Below are 20,768 nucleotides of genomic sequence, written 5' to 3'. Positions count from 1 at the left end.
TAAATGGGTAATTAGATAAATTAGATGATGGACGAACTGATAAATTAGAAAATAATTAGATGCCCGATTAAAGAAACTGTTATCAGCCAATTACACTTACACAAAATTAGACTTTAGAGTCTAGTTACTGACTACAAACCAATGTAAGCTTTAATATCATAAAAAAAAGAGGAAATGATAAATTATTCTTGGACTTATTTCTTAATCTTTCTCAGATTCTTCTAAATATAATTCATGTCTGTCTGCGTCATCATACCGCGACTTACTTCTTACGTCATCACATGGCGATTACATTTTGTAAACAGTCAGCGGCAGTTCGCAGGGGGAAAAAAAGAAGCCATGGATGATCTTGTGAAGGTAAACTTTTTATACATGTGATAAAGGTAAACTTTTTATATATGTGATAAAGTCGCGTCTCTTCTTTTGCAAACAAGACTGTGAGGACGTGTTCGCGTATTTGTTAGCAGCCCGTTATTCCCCTCACAGATAGGTATGTCGGTGATGCCTGCTAACGCCGTGTTGGTTCCTGACTGCTTCACTGGTTACAGTCAGGGATGAGCGGTGTCTGTGGCGCGTGACAGGTCCAAAGCGGTCAAAGCACGAGCTAAAGCGCGTGCCTGTGTGAAATTCACAGCAGTCAGAGTCGTCGTGCACCTGTTACCGTGTCATAGCTCGTTTCTGATGACGGGACCTCCAAAATATCTCACTTTGTTCACTATTTCATCCACCATTGAGCACTTGCTCTGCCACACTGAGTAAGGGAAAGCTGCTGCTATAGTCTCTCGTTGTAACAGTTACTCCAATTGTCTTCTTTTAGCCAGACATTTGGTGACTTTGAGAGATAAATTACACAATTTTTTTTTTCTTTTACATCATTAAAATGTAATTTCCGATTTCTGGGTTTGTTCTATGGCTAATATCGTTGCTTATATTGATAAGTAGGCTGCAGCCAAAAGGATTTCTGAAGGGGTTACATATAGCATAAAGAAATTACCTGTTTTGAAAGTATTTTTATGACTGCATTATTGTACCAACCTTTTGTTCAACATTATGTATTATCGATACAGACCGTTCTGGCCACTTTAAATGTCTTTATAGAGGTATTTTGTTATATTTGTTGCACTTTTATTGCTACACCCAAGGCAGGATCTTTCTTGACAAACACATTTTTAATGTTAAGGAAACTTTTCACGTGGATAAATAAAGGCTATATAAAATTTACATTTCCAAATATTGATTGCAGCTTCTACTTGTCACAGGAATGTTATTTCTGTGTAGAAATGACTTGATATCATCGAGCTGTGCAGACATGTTTGACAGATTACAGGCCAACCGGATATTATTTTTTTCAGCAGACGATCACTTTTGGGGCAAGACACTGGGTCAAATTCATCCCATATCCATTAAGATGGACTTTTAGATCAACCAGTGTTGGTTAAATAAATGAAGAGATGATTTTATGGAAGCTTGAAACATTCATGAGACGTGAGAACTGTCTGTGTTCCCACCAAATTTGCTCCACTTCCAGCGGAGGCTGGCACTTGTGGAATAAAATAGAATGGGATCATTCTAGTTTTTATGTTTTCATGTCTTAAGTATATTGGACAATTAGCATAGCATAGCATAGCATCTTTATTTATAACGCACTTTACATCCAACAATGTTGACCAAAGTGCTACAAATATAAAACAGTGACAATAGATGCTTTTCTCCAAAAAGCAGTATTGTAAATACCTTAAAACCTAACAATAAAATCACTCTCCTACTCTCTGTTTATTCACGTCAGACAGGAAACTTGTCGACACTTTTTATGAAGGAATGCTTGGCCCGAGAATAAATTGACCTGGATCAAATTATAAAGGCATAGAATATGTTCTAGTTAACTTAAACCTGACCTGTTATGCTTCCCGTTTTCTTTCTTTTCTGTTATATTTATACCCTTACAGTATTAAACATGATTAATGTTTGAAAGAATGAGGTGAGACTGCTGCAGCCGAGTTTCTGTTTTATTTTTTCCCCCCACCTTTGGGTCTCTATGGTGTGAAAGTGAGGAGCCATCTATAATATAATATGGTTGATTTAAGCAAATAGGAGCTCAATCCAGCTGCTGTTTAAACCCTTTCTTTATCGACAATCAAAAGAAAGTTGACTTAAACTGATGAGACTGAGAGTCTGTTTTGTTTCAGACAGAGAAAGCACTGATCAGAGGAAATATGCAAAAATGCCCTCCCTCATTCAGAAATGCACCCTTTAATGGTTTTATATATATATGTATATGTGTGCAGCAGATGTTAATACATAGTGTCATGTTTACTATAAGATCAGTCATTACCCTATTCGTGTCACACGTTGCAATACATGTCTCACAGTTAGGATGTACAGTGCAAGTGTACGCATGCATTTTTATCTAATATGCCTAATTTTGCCAGAAAGTGTGTGGGTAAGTGCAACATGTATCATCAGATATGATTCACAAATCACTTCCTGTGTTTCCTCAGGTTCATGGGGGCGGCGGTTATGACTCTGACTTCAGTGATGAAGATGGACAGGGAGAGTCCTCACAGAGAGGCCTTAAAAGGTCAAATGAAGGCTAAAGAATTACGTAGGCTAATTGATACTTTTTCGCGTTATTCACATTTGGCTCAACCGAACTCCTGGTACTGTATCTGTGCTGACCAAATGAGATGGGATTGTACAAACGATAATAGGAGTAAACACAAGTGTTTTTAATCCATTTTCTTCACTAGTTTACATTTACACTGGTGTGGGTAGACATCTCCATCCACTAACACAAGCTTTCTGCTATTATGTGTACCTTCTACAGGAAACATGAGGAGGAAATCTTACAGAAGCCGTTTCAGAAAGGTCGCCACTCCAAGGTGGCTCACCGCAGCTCGCACTCAAATGAAGTGGACAGGTATGGTGACTAATAGCAGATCGAAGAAGTGCTAATGGTTTTTAGCTGCACGCGTTTTACCGATGCACACTACAGTTAATGTCACTTCTTATGGGCCAATCTGATTAAATGCTCTCAGTGGATTGTTTTTTCTTTGCAAGCTATCACACATTATCTTGTTTTGTTTTTTTGTCTTTTTTTGATAAAAATGCATCACTTATATTTATATTTTTTTGTTTTGTTTAGAGAAGAAGCCCGGAACAGACGAGCCCACCTGATATCGATGAACGCTGTATCCTTTCTTCATTTATCATTTCTTTCGGCTGTGAGTAGACGATGAAGAGGCTGATGAAACGTAACTTTTTAAGATATTAAAATGTGATGCGGTAGGAAATTTTAGGCTGTGTTTACAGTTGCAAAAGTTAACATTGAACAACAGAATGACCTTAAGCAGATGTCTCCAGTTTGAGCGGCACAAGAAGTTTGTCGGTGATTACATACTGTACTACGGAGGACAGATGGTTGACTTCAAGCGCTCAGCGTGAGTAATCTTACTCACAGTCAACTCTGGGGAACAGTCAGCTGCTGTCACTCCAGGCAAAATAATGACAATATGTCTATACATCACTGCAATCCAGTTAATCATTTCATTAAAAGTGATAGTTGCAGAAGTTGTTTTTCGGTTTTTGCGCGCTCATAAACTTTGTCATTTTACATTTATTCCCCGTAGAGCCAAGGACAAAACAGATCTAGACGTGCTGCGTGAAAACCATCGTTTTCTCTGGAGGGATGAGGACGAGGAGGACATGACATGGTGATCAACTTAGTGGCATCAGTAATAATGAATTAGTTTTTTACCTGTTCAGTTCTCTTCTTAAAAGTCTATATGTTACACTAGAAGTCAGTTAATGATGTGTGTGCTGATTTTCTTAGTTGCTTGTGGGGGTTTTTTCTGTTGCAGGGAAAAAGAATTGGCCAGAAAGTATTATGACAAGCTGTTTAAAGAATACTGCATAGCTGACCTCAGCAGATACAAGGAAAACAAGGTGAGAGAAATGGAAATATAATTGATTTCTTACCAATTTTTAAACAGTAATACAGCTTATATAAAGCAGTTTCTGTAGTATGATATGATAGCATTTTTGAATATTTGAAAGCATTTAAAAATTGTCATATAAAAAAGCCAGTTTCACACAAGGTGCAGGAATTAAAACCTTAAATTACGGTTCGAATGAAGGTAGCACTTCATGATATCATTCTTAATAAATTAAACATTTATAGTTAAATACACTTTAGTATAAAGTTGATAGAAAGTGAATGTTGATGTTGGCTAATCATGCGTAATATTCATGTTACCTATGTAGACTTATGTAGTATTATTTATTGCATTATATCAAAGAATGGATTATAATTACAGTCTGACAACTTAAGCACACATCACATTTACTATACTTTAGTAAACTACATGTGTCAGTTATTGCCAAAAGGTAATGCTTGTGGTTTTGTACTAAAGTTTAATTCGTGATCAGTGAGCCCATCCTCATTACTGAGGTCCCATGTTTAGCCCCCTATAACGTGACTTAGTAACACACTTGGGCAATTATTTTTACTGTAGCCTCCATGGGTTGCTGCTTGTTTGTGAGTCTCTCTGCGTTCAGCTTTATCTTCATTAAACTGAAAAACATGCTGCATTGAGTGGAGATCAGATGAAACTCACGGGGTGCTTTTGCACCATACTTTGGGTCATTATCCATTTGTACTGTGAAGCACTGTCAAAGCCATCTTCTGTGGGTCTTTCAGGCTTTTTAGTGTTGTTGAGCTGTCCACTACTCCTAAACTTTCTGCTGTCCCTCTGATAGGTTTATGTCATTTTTTGTCAATTAAAATAAGTCTACAGATCAGTCGCATCTTGATTGTTTGATTTCAAATCCACGCTAGTGGTATACAGAGTCAAAACTACTAACATAATGAACCAATTTCTAAGTCCTAGAAATCGATTTATCACTTACGCACCTACATGTGCTATAAGATAACATTACGGTGCCCGTAGGCACCTCAGCAATCAGCGTTACCAGGACCTGCTCCAGTATTCCAAAAAAGATTACACTAATTATCCCTGCGGTGTTGCCATGTGTAAAGGTTAATATTACCTAAGTCTCACTAATCTCCATAATAGCGAGCCCATTTTAGCCTGAAGTTGGGGGTATGATGTGTTCTGGCGCTCTGCTCTGTCTCCAGTGATCGCTGAGCCTTTTTGGAGCGAGGCCAACGTTTAAAACTGATGAAAAGTGGCACACGTGTGGCCCAGCTCAGTATCTCCTGCATTTGTGCTGATGAGTTTTCTGTGCACAGATCTCTTTTACGCTTACACCTCCGACATGGAGCACAATACAGAATACCTGGTATTATCTATGTTTATTGGAGGCACTGTAGGTAAATTGAAACATTTCAATTTAAAAAGTCGAAGCCGCTAAACACTAAAAAGGTTGTGCACCTGATTTATTCACTAGTTATTCTAGAACGCCTACGAATAAAAATATAAAGGGCGAGTTGCAGTACTTCGGGTCAAAAGGACACCACTTACTATAGATGTGTTTACATGAACAAGTTAATGTGCATGCACAGCATTTAATAATAAGAGTGCATGGGTGAATAAACACAAATATATGCAGTCCTTATATTATCAGTTCTTTTTCTGATCCAACTGCCTTTGAAAACTAATAAGCATTAAAAGGTGGGGCAAACACAGCTATGGCTTGCAGGCTATATGCATGACAAAGTGATCTGATGCATTAGTCGGTTTCGTGTATATGATTTTGCTCATTTATGCTCATTTAAAAAATCTGTGCCCAACAGTTTGGATTTCGATGGCGGACAGAGAATGAAGTTGTCTCTGGAAAAGGTATGGCATACACCTGTTATATGCTTGCATGTTCCTGCTAATGTTGCTGTATCGAGCACTTACAGTTTGATCTGTAGTGGGAATAAGGAAGAGAATAAGCTGGAAAACAGCCTGGAGAGGTGGAGGTATGCTCTGGGGAGAGGAGGGATGCAAAGCAGTTGAAGCAACACAGAATAGATGTGTGTGTGTGTGTGAATGAGGAGGAGACAGGTGCAACAATGATGCTGCAAGGAGCAAAGGTAGTGAAGGTAGAATAAATTACCTGGGGTCAACCATCCAAAATAATGCAGAGCTCACAGGGTGGAGTGGGTGGAGATGAGTGTCAGGGGTAATTTGTGACAGAAGGAAGAACGAGAGGGAGAAAGAAGCCAAGCTAGAGATGCTTATATTTTTAAATGGGAGTGATCAGGATGGACAAGATTAGAAATTAGGTACTTTATATTGTAAGGTAAAGACCCTACAATAATACAGTAATACACAATATTAATAATAAACCCCAATAATCAGACTACCCCCTTTGAACAAGGCGACGGTGGGACGGGAAACACTCCCTCTTAACAGGAAGAAACCTCCAGCAGAACCAGGCTGAGGGAGGGGAAGCCATCTGCCACGACTGGTTGCGTGAGGGGAGGAAGACAGGAAAGGCAGCATGTAGGACATGCAGGGGGTGGTGGTGATAGGGGGGAGGGAGGAAGATGATCTGCTGTGATGACCCCTAAGGGGAGAAGTGATCTTAAATTGCAGTAAAAAGCATACTTGTTGAGCAAAGAGATCCGATTTAATCAAGAGGCTGGAACTGAATCCTTATTACATAATATTCTATGTAATGCTGACATAAAGTCCGGATTCAGAAAGCTGTTGGAAAACGGGATATTTTAATTTCTGTTTGTGTTTTGCTTGCGGTGCTGCTCTAAATTCACATTTTAGTGAACCTCAGTGAACCATAGTAAAGTGGGATTATAGCTTTCTCACCCACACCTCACAACCTTCTCCACTAGATGGAGACAGAGATAAAGACAAGTCACACAGCAGTACATCACCTATGATTGGTGCTTCCCCTCAGGAGTCTCTCCACATGTCAGGCTCTTTAAAAAAAGATGCCTGCTGCAATTTGGTTTGACTTTATGGCTCTCCAGAATGGCGTCATAAATCTTTAAACGATTTGACCTTTCATCTGAATTTTCTTTCCGTGTTTGCTTGTGGCTTCCCATCTTAAGCAGCCACGGATTAATCTGTCCATTGATACCCAACACTGTAGCTTTCTGATACCACTGGACTAGCTTGATAGTTTGGCAGTGGTTCCATGATTACTGTTGCTATTATTGCTCAGGATTAGTACAACACCTCTCTGTCTACCGCTGCGTTTGTGTGACAGTGGTATTTATAAGTTTACCTGGAAGGACAATAGCTGCTGCTCAGCAAGGGAGCCTGCCTTGACAGCTCATTAATAAAGTGAGCTTCACACACACACACAATCTCATACACACACACACACACACACACACACACACACACACACACACACACACACACACATATGCAGAGTCATTTAACATTTAAATTATTATTATAATTATGTTTATACCAGTACAACCTCATAAACACACAAACAGCGTGTCTGGGAAAGCTGACTAAGCCAATATGTTGTTCCGGATTAAGACGGTGTAATCTTGGACTCTGACAGTTCAAGCCATGTAGCAGTACTCTACAGGAAGTGGGATTAGATTAGGTCAGATGCACTGCACTTTAGCTGCCTCAGCTGTGATTTGTGGACATTAATAATTACCAGAGACATGCTCCTTAAGTACTGTTTAGAGCATGGGACTCTAAACCCTCTCCAGTGAAATCAATACTAAATAAATTCTGTAAGTTGGGCCTGACGCCCCCGTTCAGACGTGAAGAATACACTGGTGCAAGTCTTTGTCATGGATTGAGTATAACAGGAGTTTGATTTGATTTGTAAGCTGATATAGAGTGTCATCAATCACAGACACTTGAATCTTGGCAACAATCTGTTGGCGAGTCATCAACGTGAACGTTTTTGATTTATTGTTCAATTACAAGCAGTTCCACTTGGACTAAGTGTTGCTAGTCCGAGCTCGTGTGTAGTACTGCTTCCTGTCAATTAAACTGATCTTGTACCACCTCTGATGCCCACGTTTTACTTTTGCTCTGGCATGAATACCTTTTTTGGAAACCATCCCCTTATCATCGCTGCTTTCTGTGCACTTCAGATCATGCTGGTGGATAATGCTGACTAGTTTCCATCCAATAAGGTTGGATCACGAAGAACACTGACCTTTCTTTTCATTGCTATAGTGTTATATTGGATCAAGGAGTGCACAGTACCAAAAGGTTTCATTCTCTCTTCTTTTTGGGGGGGATCACAGGTTATCCTCCCACTGGAGTCTTGCTGCAGATTTTTTTTGAAGAATGAGATGTGCTTCTAGTCCTTGCTGCTAACTTTCTTTTTCTCATCTCGGTGCCTTTATACTTCTGAAAGTTCCACATGAATTCCTGTAGTTGAATATAAGAGAAAGCTACAAATGCCTAATATTAACAGATCTTAAAGGTACCTTGTTGGTTTCCTTTTTTAAAAGCAGAAGTTGTCATTTGTATTTGTTTAATTAGTTTTACTTAATAATTCCTCGTGATCGATCTGGCCATTTTATCTTCGGTCTTCTTTCATAGTGTCAGTGATGTTTTTCTACTTTGTGCATCCACCCATGGGAGAGTAGCATGAAAACTTCTGGAGTTATACTTGCTTGCAGACAAGCGAGTATAACTGTGGACTGTGGATTTCCATGGAGCGCACATGGACATGTATTCACCCTCTGACTATGAAATAGATATGGATACCATTACAATAGTGACATATTCATATAAAAAATGAGCAAAGTTTCAGATAATGAGGTCAGACTGCTCTTGACTGCAAGCACAGAAACACAAACCACTTGCTGGTCATTTTTAAATATGAGGGGCAGCCAATCAGAAGACAGTTGCTTTAAAGTGCAAGAATAAAAACATGTGGAGCAAAGATAGCTGAGGCTAGGTTGTTGTAGGCGGGCCTCCTGTCAAGGTACACACTGACACAGCAGGAGTTAGGTTTGACCCAGCTTCTGCTGCCTTGGAATAAATGCCACTGGTAGCTGTGAATGATGTGAAGCCACTTTTAGCTTGCACTGTTGTGATGCATTATACTACTGTCACACTGGAAAAAATTAGTGGTTGGAGACTGGCAAAACAAAATTAGGGACAGGTCTGCGACTGCTTGCAATCATTGGCGTTAAAACCACATTAAGATGTTATTAGTTTGCAATTGATTGCATGCAATTGCTAACTTGACCCCAATCTGTTCATGATAATAGGGCAATGAACTGTGTTGTATTGCAAAAATCTGCTGTTTAGACACAGAAATGGATGTTTCTAACATTCAGAGTTTAGCCAGAACCTCATTCTTTGAAACATAAATTCCTCTACAAGTGTTATAAAATATAAAATTTAAATTACTGCTGGGATCTGCTGAGTCAAGTCAACTACTGTAAAGCTGTTCTCACTGGCACACATTGCCAACAACCAGCTGGGGTCAGTCTGTCTGCGTTTGTAAATTAAATGGTGATTATTTGCAAACCTTCACCAGTCTGTCTGAGAGTCACAGTCAGTCACAGTCAGTCTGCAACTGTTTTGAGACAAGTTGCCTCCCAACTGGCAACCTATGCAACTGTTTTGCGTTTGAAAGCTGTCGACCACACGCTGTGGGTGTTGGAGGCTCAAACTCTTGTCGACCAACTGATCACTGCAGCAACTTGCAGTTAGTGGACGAAGTGAAAAAATTCAGTGCAGTTACCAGGCAACCACAGATTGGTTGATTTAATTATTTTGTGGTCGCAAAAAGGGTGCCAACACGTGCTGATCGTTCTAGTTGATATGATAATCAGTTTCCTTTTTTTGGCTTTTCATTGTTTGGCGTCACATTTTTACTTATTTAATTTTGCTCTGTCCTGGATTTTCTTCTGTTTGCCTATCTAAACGTTTGATCCTGCCTCTGCTCCATCTACATTTTTTTTTTTGTTATTGTTGTCAGGTTCATATAAAGCAATTACTCCACCCTTAAATGAGCAAATTCAAATAATGTTATATACTATTCTACATCCTGGTGGTACCCTTTCAATTTCGATTTAAGTAAAACAAAAGTGACAAGCCAATTTGAGGGGTGAGATCGTTTCTGTTGCTTTAAATGATTGCTTTGGCTCGGCCTGTGTTCTAGGCAGGCTTTGCACGTAGTAAGTATGTCCTGCTGGGCTCTCATTTGCCAGACAAAATACATCAGCTCCAGAGAAGTAACTGAGTGTATTTTAAGTGTGAGAAGTGGAAGCTCATTATCTGACAGTGCACAAAGCTTTCAGAGTTGCCCAGTCTAACAGCGGCCGGTGTCAGTGTCTCCATTCCTATTGTTTCAAAGTGTGAGTGTCAGAGTGCGCCTTACAAATGTCAAAATTTGAATATTTCTCTGTGGTTTAAAGAGGGACACATAGATGTAACGCAGATATTCTTGGGCTGATAGAGTATAGCAGTCATAGAACTTTGTAATGCTATTTAGTCTGAGCACTGAACTCAAAGTCATCGTGGAAGACAGACCCCCAAAAAACAAAAAACAGGCTAAATCTGATCAAGCATCAGAGGTGGGAGTGGGTGGTCAGAGAAGCATCCATCTGATTCCTAGTTACATTTCCAATATTTGAAAAGTCTGCCTGAGGGAACCATATATTTTCCACAGGCTGCACTTTTATTGAAGGCATTTCACTCTGGGAATAGGCAAGGTTAGAGTCCTGGTGAGTATCAAGATTTAGCTGAAAAACAACAGCGGATGCAGACACTCACAGTGACCACCTTAAGTCTGCATCCTCACAGGCTTTTCAGTCACTAAATGATCTGAAGGGTCATTTTGGGCTGGGGCAGATCTGGTTGAGTTACTTAAGAGTACAGTACAGTCCATGTACCTTTGAACAGAATCAGCTCACCTTGCAGCAGTAGAAGCTGTTGCATGTGACAAGCAGCTTTGTGATGATCGTGATGTTAAACAAACAGGTCAGCATTATGGGAAACTTGCGTATTTGCTTTTGCTCACAGCCCTGACCCTAAGAAACAGGAGTTGACGTGTATCATCGCTTTGTCTGTTTGTCTTATGGCAATAAAGTCGGCCTGCCAGCATCTCTTCATCTCTATTCATCAGTCTGTTTGCTGCCTCTTAGGAGTAGCAGTCTAAGCAGCCCCTCTCTCTCTCTCCGCTAACATCCTCCAGCTCATCCGGGCGGGGGGGCACAAAGGTGTTCCCAAGCCAGCCGAGCGAGCATGTCCTAGGTGTGCCCTCACCTAGGAGGCGTCCAAGATGCCAAACCACCTCGACTGGCTCCATTTAATAATGAGAAGTACCGGCTCTACTCCGAACCTTTCCCGAATGACTGAGCTCCTTATGTTATCTCTAAGGGAGAACTCAGCCACCCTTCAAAGCCAATTACTCGATCTCATTCTTTTGGTCACTACCCAGAGCTCGTAGCCATAGGTGAGGGTGTGAGCATAGCTCAACCAGTAAATCGACAGCGTCGCTGTTTTCACCACAAGCGACTGCTACAGCGCCCGCATCACTGCTGACACCACACCAGTCCGTCTGTCAATCTCCCGCTTCACCCTCCCCTTACTTGGGAACAAGACTCAGAGGTACTTAAACTCCTCCACTTGGGGCACCAACTCGTCCAGACCCGGAGTGGGCACTCCACCTTTATCTGGCGTCACACTTGGAGGTGCTAATTCTCATTCCCGCTGACCTCACAACTGACCTCGAACCGTTCCACTGCGAGCTTCACGCCACCTTCTCATGAAGCCAACATAGAAAGATAATCCACAAAACACAGAGATGGGATCCTGAGCCCACCAACACAGAGACACTCGGCAACCTGGCTGTGCCTAGAAATTCTATCCATAGAAAATCAAAATCTCTTCATCTTACTAATTAAAAAGTAAAAGAAAACAAACTACAAGCATTGGTATTTGTGATTTTTAAGAAAAAGTTTCTATGGGATTGATGTGTTAGACTTTTGTGTTCAGTGACTTCGCTCAGCTGGATGCCTGCCAAGCCCTTATAAGAAGAGCAATTACTGTCCATGTTTGTGCTCGGTTGGTTGTGTCCTGTAAATAGTTTTTCATAGTAGTGGTCTTTGGCCAGAGTCCTTTTCTGGCTGCAGGGGATTTTCAATGAATTATTTTTTTAAATTTTTTACTGCAGCACCACAAGTGACCACAGGGAAAAATTAGCAGCAAGACTAAGGTGTGGTTCTGTGTGCAGCTCTGCTAATGTGTGTTTCCACAAGTTCCACACGGTGCTAATCTAAGTTAATTGGCTCCCTTGTTGTAGCTTCACATGAAAGTGGATTGGATCTTTTTTGTCTAACCCAGCACGGCACGTCTGGCCTGATAGCAATCCCTTTGATAGAAGGGGGAAAAAAACAGACAAATGTGTCATTTCGCATCATCGTGTGGACTTGGCAGTTATCCAAGAGTGAATAAAAAGTGAATGCACGCTAGTTCAGGTCACTCCCTTTGACATCATCCAGTCACTGTTAATCGTGCACCCATCTGTCCTGTGGTAGTTATCCGTCTTGATCTCGGGCCACTGGCTGGTGGCATTATTAACCAATGACGTAGGAGGACCGGAGTTTCCTCTCCTAACAGGATTCATCGGCTTTTTTCTTTTTCTCTTTCATGTGGCACGTGAGGCTCCCCTGATGTGTGAAAATACCTGGCGCCTCTCAACAGTGGAAATCCTTCTTTTCTTTCACCAGAAAACCCGATATAGCTCGTGTCCATCCGTCAGGTTTCCCAAACGCTTACCGCAGTTGGCTTTGGGTAAAAAGAAGCGGTGTGCCACCCCGGTCAGGTCACCACCACTCCATCACTGTGTATAAAACTTGTTTTATAAAGCAGCAATTCTCTCTGCGTCCCAGTTTTTTGTTTTAAATCGGTTTTCCAAATACAGTACCGGGGACTTGTTGTAAGGTTTCAAGTGTGAAATTTTTGGGCCTAGGGACTGAAAACTATCAGAAATGCGTTGACAAACTGTTTCCTGGCCTTGATTGTATTTAGTTTTTGACATTTATTTGTCAAAAAAATTGCCTGGAAACAGATTTATATTGACTCCACTCTCCCAGGGTCACATTTGTGTGTAGCTGGAGGGCTCCACACATTCGAACGCTCCATGTTGTAACCTTCGAATAAATCACATTCTTTTCTATTTTACACTGAGCTGCTTCTCAAAGGGAGCAAGGGGATTCAGAATGATGTTCAAGGGCGCTTCTGTATTTTTAATATGCAAAGCAGAACCTTTTAGAGTCTTTCTTTGCACATGTTACGTCCGGCTTTAACAGCAGATAAGAAAATAATTTTTTATCATAGGCATCATGATCGTAAATGAGGTCACTGATAATGGGTGAAGACTGTATAGGATTCTCCCAGGTCTCTGGGTATCGGTCACTAATCGTGGCGTTAAGATGGCACAGAGATGAGAAGATGGCCCTCACCCAAGTCACGCCCATGTAGAGCAAGGGGGGAACAGGATATGCTGACATTTTCGAGTAATATAAATACTTTTAGTGACATCCTGACGTTCTCTGTGACCTCACCGAGGAGCTGATATTTGTTGTTTTTGACTGGAAATTGTTGGATTCTTTCATGGCTCTCTTTTATAAGTACAGTGTCTTCCCCTCACACATAAACTCAAGTAAACCTCATTTGAACCGTAGCCAGAAGTGTCTTCTTCTAAGCTGACGTCATTGGATTTTAATCTCATACAGCACGTGAAGAGAGAGTCCGCCCTATGGCTCGAAGTGGCCAGAGGCCATGGGCCCTGCGTAATCTCACCTGAATGTTTACAGAGTCGCAATCCTTTCCAGGTGAGGAGAGGCATCACTTTCCTCTCGCGGAGTTAGGAATTCGTGCCAAGACTGGATGGCTCTGACGCATTCGCTCCCTCTGCTGCAATCTGGAGGAACCCCGGAGACCAGATCAATGCCACCTTAAGCTCCTCTGGGGATAACAGGCAGCCTGTACAGCGGCTGGAGGGAGGCCTGAAGGGATGAGACGAGGGGAAGAAAGGGAGATGAGAAGGAGAAAGGGGATAAGGAGGAAGGGGTGTAGAGATAGACTGCGGTGGGTAAAAGTGAGCAGCAGGGTTTGAAGGTTGCCTGACAGAATCTGTTTGGAGATTTTTAGTCTGTGTCACTACTAAAATACATCTTTTTATTCTGTTCACTTTTCTACTGTTAAGTTTTTGAATTTCACACGAACATTCATCATAAGCCACCTGCGGCTGGTTGGAGCCCTCAATAAGTCATTATATCAATAAAAAATACATTTATTTACACTGGACATGAGTGTAAGTGTGACATGAGTGACATGAGTGTAAATGTGTGAAATATTCAGATTTGTACATGTGAGCTCCTTCATGTTCCAGGTCAGTTCCAGTGTGGAAACAAACGCTGCGAGAAGGAGGAAGGCCTAAAAAGCTGGGAGGTGAATTTTGCCTACGTTGAACACGGGGAGAAGAGAAACGCACTGGTCAAACTCAGTAAGGAAAAAAAGACGCGAATCATCTCTTTATTTTATAGCCTAATTTTTTGGAAAAGGTGTGGCTGTGGCCCAGCAAATGGTCCCTCTCTATGACCTTAGTCATAATAATCCCCCTTCAGGTTATTATACTGCGGAAAATAATTACTGTAGTTGGAGGAGTCAGTTAAGCAGGAAATGACAGACTCTTTTAACAAGCTGGTCTTACAGGTCACGTCCAGGTTCTTTCTCCTCACAAAAAATAAAAAAAAATCCCAATTTGTGCCAATTTAAAATTCATTATTTAGACAGTCCCTAATGTTTAAACAGTAATGAAACGTGATTTGGCAACCCCAGTGCATGAACAGGGTATGCTTTACTGGACAAATATAATCCATAAGGATGATGATGCATTGCTTCATGAGCAGAGTTATTATGAATCATTTTTTTTGTGTTTTGGGAGAAAAACATGAGCTCCACCGGGTTCTTTCATGCTTTCTTCTCTGTAGTTTATACACAGATGATTCATTTTTATCAACAGGATTCCCTTTGTATGTGCGCAATACTGTTATATACTGCTGAGCAAAAATCTTGAGCCACCCCTCTTTTCTTTATATGTAGCGAGGAAAATGGGTCCAGAGATCTATTAAAAATGTGCAAAACAAAAACAGAGTTTGTACAGTTCTAACAAGCTTGAAAGTCAATATTTGGTGTGACCATGTTTATTCTTCAACGCAGCCTGAACTCTCTTATTCAGGCTCTCTTCTCATTTCTTTAAGTCGTCTTCAGGAATAGTTCTCCAAACTTCTTGAAGGACATTCAAGGCTCTTCTTCAGATGTTGGCTGTTTTTGTTCTGTTCTCTGTCCAGATCATCCCTTTCCTTTTGTCCAGTTTCATCTATTTTTTTTAAGGACACATTGCATAACATGCTGGGATATGCCAAGGTTTAAGCTAATAGCTTCTAGCAAAAATACTACTTAATGCCTCTTAACATTTTTTATTAGATAACAACGGTGGAGACAGAGGGGGGAAGACACGCAGCAAAGGGCCACAGGTCAGATTCGAACCCAGGCTGCTGCCTTCTGGCGCTCAAGTTACTGACTAAAGAAATGAGATTAAGTTATGTGTTTTTGCGACGGGATGCTAGTAACAATTTTAAATTTGTCCTTTGATAAAGCTGTGTGTCATGTGTAGGTACTATATTGGTTCATCCATTGGGTGAGGTGACTTTCCCACATGGGAATTATTCAGAGTTCAGTGTTAAATTGCTTGAAAAAAACAAACGTTTCTCTGGAAATGGTCAGGTATAGGACTGGACTACAAATGGGTGACAAAGCAGCCACATCGTCCACAGAAAAACTGTTTACATGAAGCCTGATGTCAACAGTCGCTTCTTGGAAGCCAAATATAAAGAAATGAAGGGTGACTCAAGACTTTTGAAGACTCAGCACTGCATAAGAATCAGGTTGAACATTTTCTCAGTGTACACCGGGGTGATGCTGAAGTTAGTGTATCTTCTATAGAAGCATCATTTTCAACCACTAAGTAATAGACATACAGTAGGTTAGTTCAGTAGTTACAAAAAGTGTGAGCATTAACACACAAACACCCTGACACTGTCACTATAATTACAATCACAGTAGTAACAGTGGATCTATTTTTAGAGCCGCTACAATAGATAGCCTGTTTGTGAACATGTCATGTTGTTTCTGTTCTAGGACTTTGCCCTGAATGCTCTTTCAAACTCAACTACCATCACAAGTAAGCCGACTTTCACTTCGCCTTTTACATGAACATGTAGCTCTGTTTGCCCGTGAAGACTGATTTCTGAGAGTGCGCTCGTCTGCTAAAAGTAGGCCAGGTCACCATGGACAGTCAGCACGTGTTGTTTTGTTGCATGCAGAGGTTTAGAATTCAAAACATGATTCATATCTCCTGTCTGACCTTACCAGAGTGTCATGATTTTATCACAGTTCTTTGAATCTGGAAGCAGCTGTATGCATTATAGTGTCGCTTTAGCTGCTGAAGGATGGCTGGAAGTCTTGTATTAGATGTTTTCATTAAAGCCGCAGTTTACTCGTGTTTTGGATGTGCCATTCGACCAACACGAAGGGTTTCACGTAATAGCATTTGAAACAGTGACTTGGCTGACGGTTTGGTCAATTTGTGATTCTGTTCAGGAGGAAGGAGGTGAAAGCAAAACCAAAGACTAAAATGCTCTTGGATCAGAACCAGAAGCCAGCGAAAGCAAAAACAAAGAAGAAAAAGAGATCGTCGTCACATTCGAAGAAGTACAAACACAAGAAGCACCGAGGTAAAACTCCTCTGCTCTTCTTTCCAAATAAACTTTCCTTTAAAACGGTAATAGGATGAAAAAATACCCTTGGGAGCAACCTTGTTTGCATTATGTTCTTCAAAATTATGTAATACCAATTTTTCTTTTGTGTTTGACATTTAGTTTTTTTTTGTTGTTGTAATAATTTCCATTTGATATCTTCTTATTTTATTACAAGAGCTCCAAGCATTAAAACTGCTATTATTTGTTCTGTCTTTTCCTCTTTCACTAAATTGTTTGTGCAGCAAAAACATTAAGAACTAGAAACATATAATTTATCCTGTCCCACCACATTAAACTGGAAGTACTGCACCCATAGGTGGTGCTGTAGGAGTCAGGTTTATGTTTTTAGCAATTATGCAAAAAGTGTTGCATGCAGAGTGCCCTCTGGTGGACAGAATGTGCAATGTTAACTCTCATAACACAGTTGAAGGGTGTCTCTCCACTGTCGCTTTAATTTTGATTTATCCGCTGTTATAAATGGTACATGGACTGATTCTTATATAAAGCTTTTCTGTGCCCTGACTGAGCACTCCCAGAGCTTTGTAAAACTTTGCTCATCCACTTTTTTCTATGCTTTTTCTGTTTAAGTGCTTTCTATCTAACATTTACACACATTCATCCTCCTGTGGATGCATCGAAGAGCAACTTGGGGTTAGTTAGTATCTTGCCCAAGGATATTTGGCATCAGTGTGGCCAACAGTGTGGCAAGTCATGCACGTAGTATTTTTTAAAGTGTTCATTAAGGTCAGCAAAGGCCGGTAGCTGTGACTCTGATCGTTGCCTCTCTGTGTGTTTCTCTATAGATCGCTCCACCTCTTCCAGCAGCTCAGAGGAATTGCAAAACTCGGATAGAGGTAATGTCATGATGGCCTGATGCACACAGACCCACAAACACATTTTTAAAATGATGTAGGGATGCACAGATCCCTAAACCTTTTGGTGAAATTTGCCATTTTGACATTAAGATCGGTCACCTATCTTACATATCTTTCAATTTTTTCCAAATTTTCAAATGTTGCAAAAAACTTTTTTAGCCCCTAAATGTTTGAATCTGAGTTTACGATCTCCTTCACCTGAGCGCTGAACTGAAACTCTCCTCCAAACTTCTGGAGTGAAAGCACCCTGACACTCCCATAAGCCTTGTAGTTAATGTTATAGACAGACTCAGCATGCTTTTTGTCTCCATTCTTTCTTTCTTTTTTTCCTGTATGTTTTTTAACTTTACTGGAAACAGCATGAAGTGAAGTATGACTTTGCCCCCTTGTCCCTGTTCTGTTTGTTCAGCCAAGGTCTGGCTGGATAAATGGGTTGGTAGGTGGAGGTGTACACTCTGAGGTTATGTCACTGAGCTCCACATGCAGGTCCATACACAAAAACTCTTATGCTTTCTTTCTGCGTCACACTTGCTCGAAGCAATTGTTGAAGGTTGGAGAACATTACATTTCGGATTGTGGTATTTAGTGTAATGTATAAGCAGTGCTTTCAAAGAGGGGTTAGAGATTTTTAATATCAGGGAAGCACTTTATGCCCTAGAAACTTTATATTAGTGCCAGAGAAAATGAATGGAAAAATATGCTGCTTTGGCCCAGTATAGCATCACATAATTAGCAGCTTATGCTGATAACATATTTGTCTACTACAACCTGCCAAAACTTGTTTCTGAATAAATTTGTGAGGAAATAGGCCACGTTCTTGAAGAAGAACTCCTAATTTTTTTCTGCAGGGTTTGGAGTTTACTTCCTAAACATTCACTGGTTGATCAGAGGCTATATGAGTGACAAATTAAAGGAAAATGTCAACTCTTTACATTTATATTAATAAAGGGTTTCAGTGGGTGTGTTATGCGCATGTTGGAGGTGATTTGGGTCAAAACACTCCATCCACCCCTCTAACTGAGGTTTTTCTCTATTTAAGTCACTATGCAAAAACTGAATTGTGCACATAAACCCTGACATTGAAACTGATGAGCAAAGGTTACCGGTTGACCCAGTTTTTCTTTGCTGTGAGTGCGACTCACTGCTCTCTGAAACTCTCCTACTAGACTCTGACGCTGGGGATGAGCCAGAGGACCAATCAGAAGGCGACCACTGGCGAGGACCTGCCCCTGCAGTGGAGGAAAAGTCGAGGTGAGGTTAACAGCTAGTGCTCGTTTTAAGCTTCCCGTTTGTCACCAGTTACATGGGTTACTGCTGTCTGTATAGCAGTATGAGAACTGCTTACATACACTGCGTAAAGCTGCTCACAAAATCTTGAACACATTTATGTCAACTTCCACCGACCTTTGATAGGATAATGATGGTAATGCTTCTGAGCCATTTCACTGGCGGCAAATGGCTTATTACTCGAAATATTGGCTGTGCTAGTTTAGGTTTTATAATCTGTGTAATGAATATTATTGAGACTGATGTTATTTTAATGTAAAAATAAAGTCATGAGGGAGAACATAAAGAACTGCCTCTTACAAATCTGACAATCGTATAGACTGGGATCTACTTTCAGTCAAGAAAGTGATAGTGGGTAACTTAAGTGCATTTCAGGTCTGTTTGCCTTGTTTAAAAATGTTCAGTCTCTCTTGCTTCTGCCCCTCACTGTGTATTTGTTTGTGTTCTGGATCAGTGTTGTCAACATCATTTTATGCTATATAGAGAACTGACACTGACCGAGTTATGCTGGGGTCCCCCCATAAGAAGCATCTAACAGTTTGTGTCAGTATCATGCATGACAGGAACTTACATTTCTGTGTTTTGCTTGTTGTGTCTCTTCAGGGAGGAAGAGTTTGATGAGTACTTTGAAGACATGTTTCTTTGAATCCGCTGGTATCAGTGGCATCCCTGCTGTGACTACACTTCTGTGTCTTCTGAATACTTAAAGGTGTTCTGTTTGAGTCTTGACTGTATGTAGGTTTATTTCACTGCGAGTTCCATTACTGCCAATGAAATAAACATCGTGTTTACATGGCCTGTCCCTGTCACCTTCTCTTTATATCTGTTTTTTTTAATGTTGCAAATTTTACCATTTTAATGTCCCTTTTTTACGACCCAGCCTCGTGGCACATAGAGGAAATGCTCTGTTTCTTTTCAGCCGTGGGGCTTGCCTCTTGCTTGTGATGCATAACTTAATTAAGTCTTAATTCAATAACCTTGTCCCCACGTCCCATTTGCAGCTAAACCTGCATATATGATTGTTTTGTGAAGTGTTGCATAAGAGTCAAACCTTCTGCTCTTAAAAAAAAAAAAGGATTATCTTTGACTGCAGAGGGGAACTACATGTTGCTGGGGATTAAAGACCTTGGCTTAAATAAAGACAATTACCACATACTGCTCTGTCTGTCTCCTTTTTTACTTTCTGCTTTCTCGGGAGCACTCTTTCACTGTGTGATTCATGGCGATGTAAGCTAACAGGTAGTTAAGTACAGTCCACTGAGCAATAACAGCTTGTTTTGGAGTTTAGGCGGGATACGATTCTGCCTGCAGCTACACTTGTACACCTTTTCAGCTGATCAATTGTGCTGTCAAAGTCTGTTTTCTTGGATAAAAATTCTCGCCTGCACAGGGCTTCAACAAATATCCAGAAAGGAATGTGTACATCCCAGCTGACGATAGGACTTTGAAATGTATGCTTCTGTTTTTCCCTCATGATTTAGAAGATGAAAAGTAACACCGTCCAATTTTTCGCTCTCATTGAAGAACCCAGAAAAAGTCGAGTCTGTATTCAAGTCCAAGTTTCCACAAAATAGATTCTCCTCAAACTAGATATTGGTTGGTTATCTTTCATACTTGTGCCTTAACATCAGCTGAATCTCAGCTATCTGAGTTATAATAAGCCACTAACTTTTTATTCAAGTCGAGGTGGACTGTGAAGAGAGTTGCACTCGCCGACCTCCAAACTCTCCGGGGATCGAAGGGTCGCGTTGCCGCAGAAGCGTTCGGCGAAATGATAAATTACTGCTCTGTGTTTCATGTCACATATTTCACATTGTCAGTGGAGGCCTCAGCAGTATCCTGTCCTCTCTATGCAATGCACACGCTGGATT

The 20,768-nt window shown here is 40.7% G+C and overlaps 1 protein-coding gene across 1 annotated transcript; it reads left to right on the top strand.

The window, feature by feature from the left end:
* Positions 1 to 260: 260 nt before the first annotated feature.
* On the top strand, positions 261 to 20,050 carry fra10ac1 (FRA10A associated CGG repeat 1). Its single transcript, XM_003441860.5, has 14 exons — positions 261 to 357; positions 2,499 to 2,578; positions 2,825 to 2,917; positions 3,143 to 3,188; positions 3,361 to 3,437; positions 3,627 to 3,710; positions 3,858 to 3,942; positions 5,753 to 5,798; positions 14,305 to 14,418; positions 16,116 to 16,158; positions 16,578 to 16,711; positions 17,539 to 17,589; positions 18,777 to 18,861; positions 19,501 to 20,050. The coding sequence occupies exons 1-14, from the start codon at positions 340 to 342 to the stop codon at positions 19,541 to 19,543; spliced, it is 999 nt and encodes a 332-aa protein (XP_003441908.1). The 5' UTR covers positions 261 to 339; the 3' UTR covers positions 19,544 to 20,050.
* The last annotated feature ends 718 nt before the right edge of the window (positions 20,051 to 20,768 follow it).

This window comes from Oreochromis niloticus, linkage group LG8 (genome assembly GCF_001858045.2).
Source record: "Oreochromis niloticus isolate F11D_XX linkage group LG8, O_niloticus_UMD_NMBU, whole genome shotgun sequence".
Taxonomy (NCBI): Eukaryota; Metazoa; Chordata; class Actinopteri; order Cichliformes; family Cichlidae; genus Oreochromis; species Oreochromis niloticus.
Note: the sequence above shows the minus strand (reverse complement) of the source record. Positions and strands in the feature narration are given on the sequence as shown.

Bases quoted from the DNA above. Each gene is read 5' to 3' on its own strand.
- fra10ac1 (XM_003441860.5), top strand. The intron at 2,579-2,824 runs GTCAAATGAAGG...TACCTTCTACAG, and splicing joins TCACAGAGAGGCCTTAAAAG to GAAACATGAGGAGGAAATCT. The intron at 3,438-3,626 runs GTGAGTAATCTT...TATTCCCCGTAG, and splicing joins GTTGACTTCAAGCGCTCAGC to AGCCAAGGACAAAACAGATC.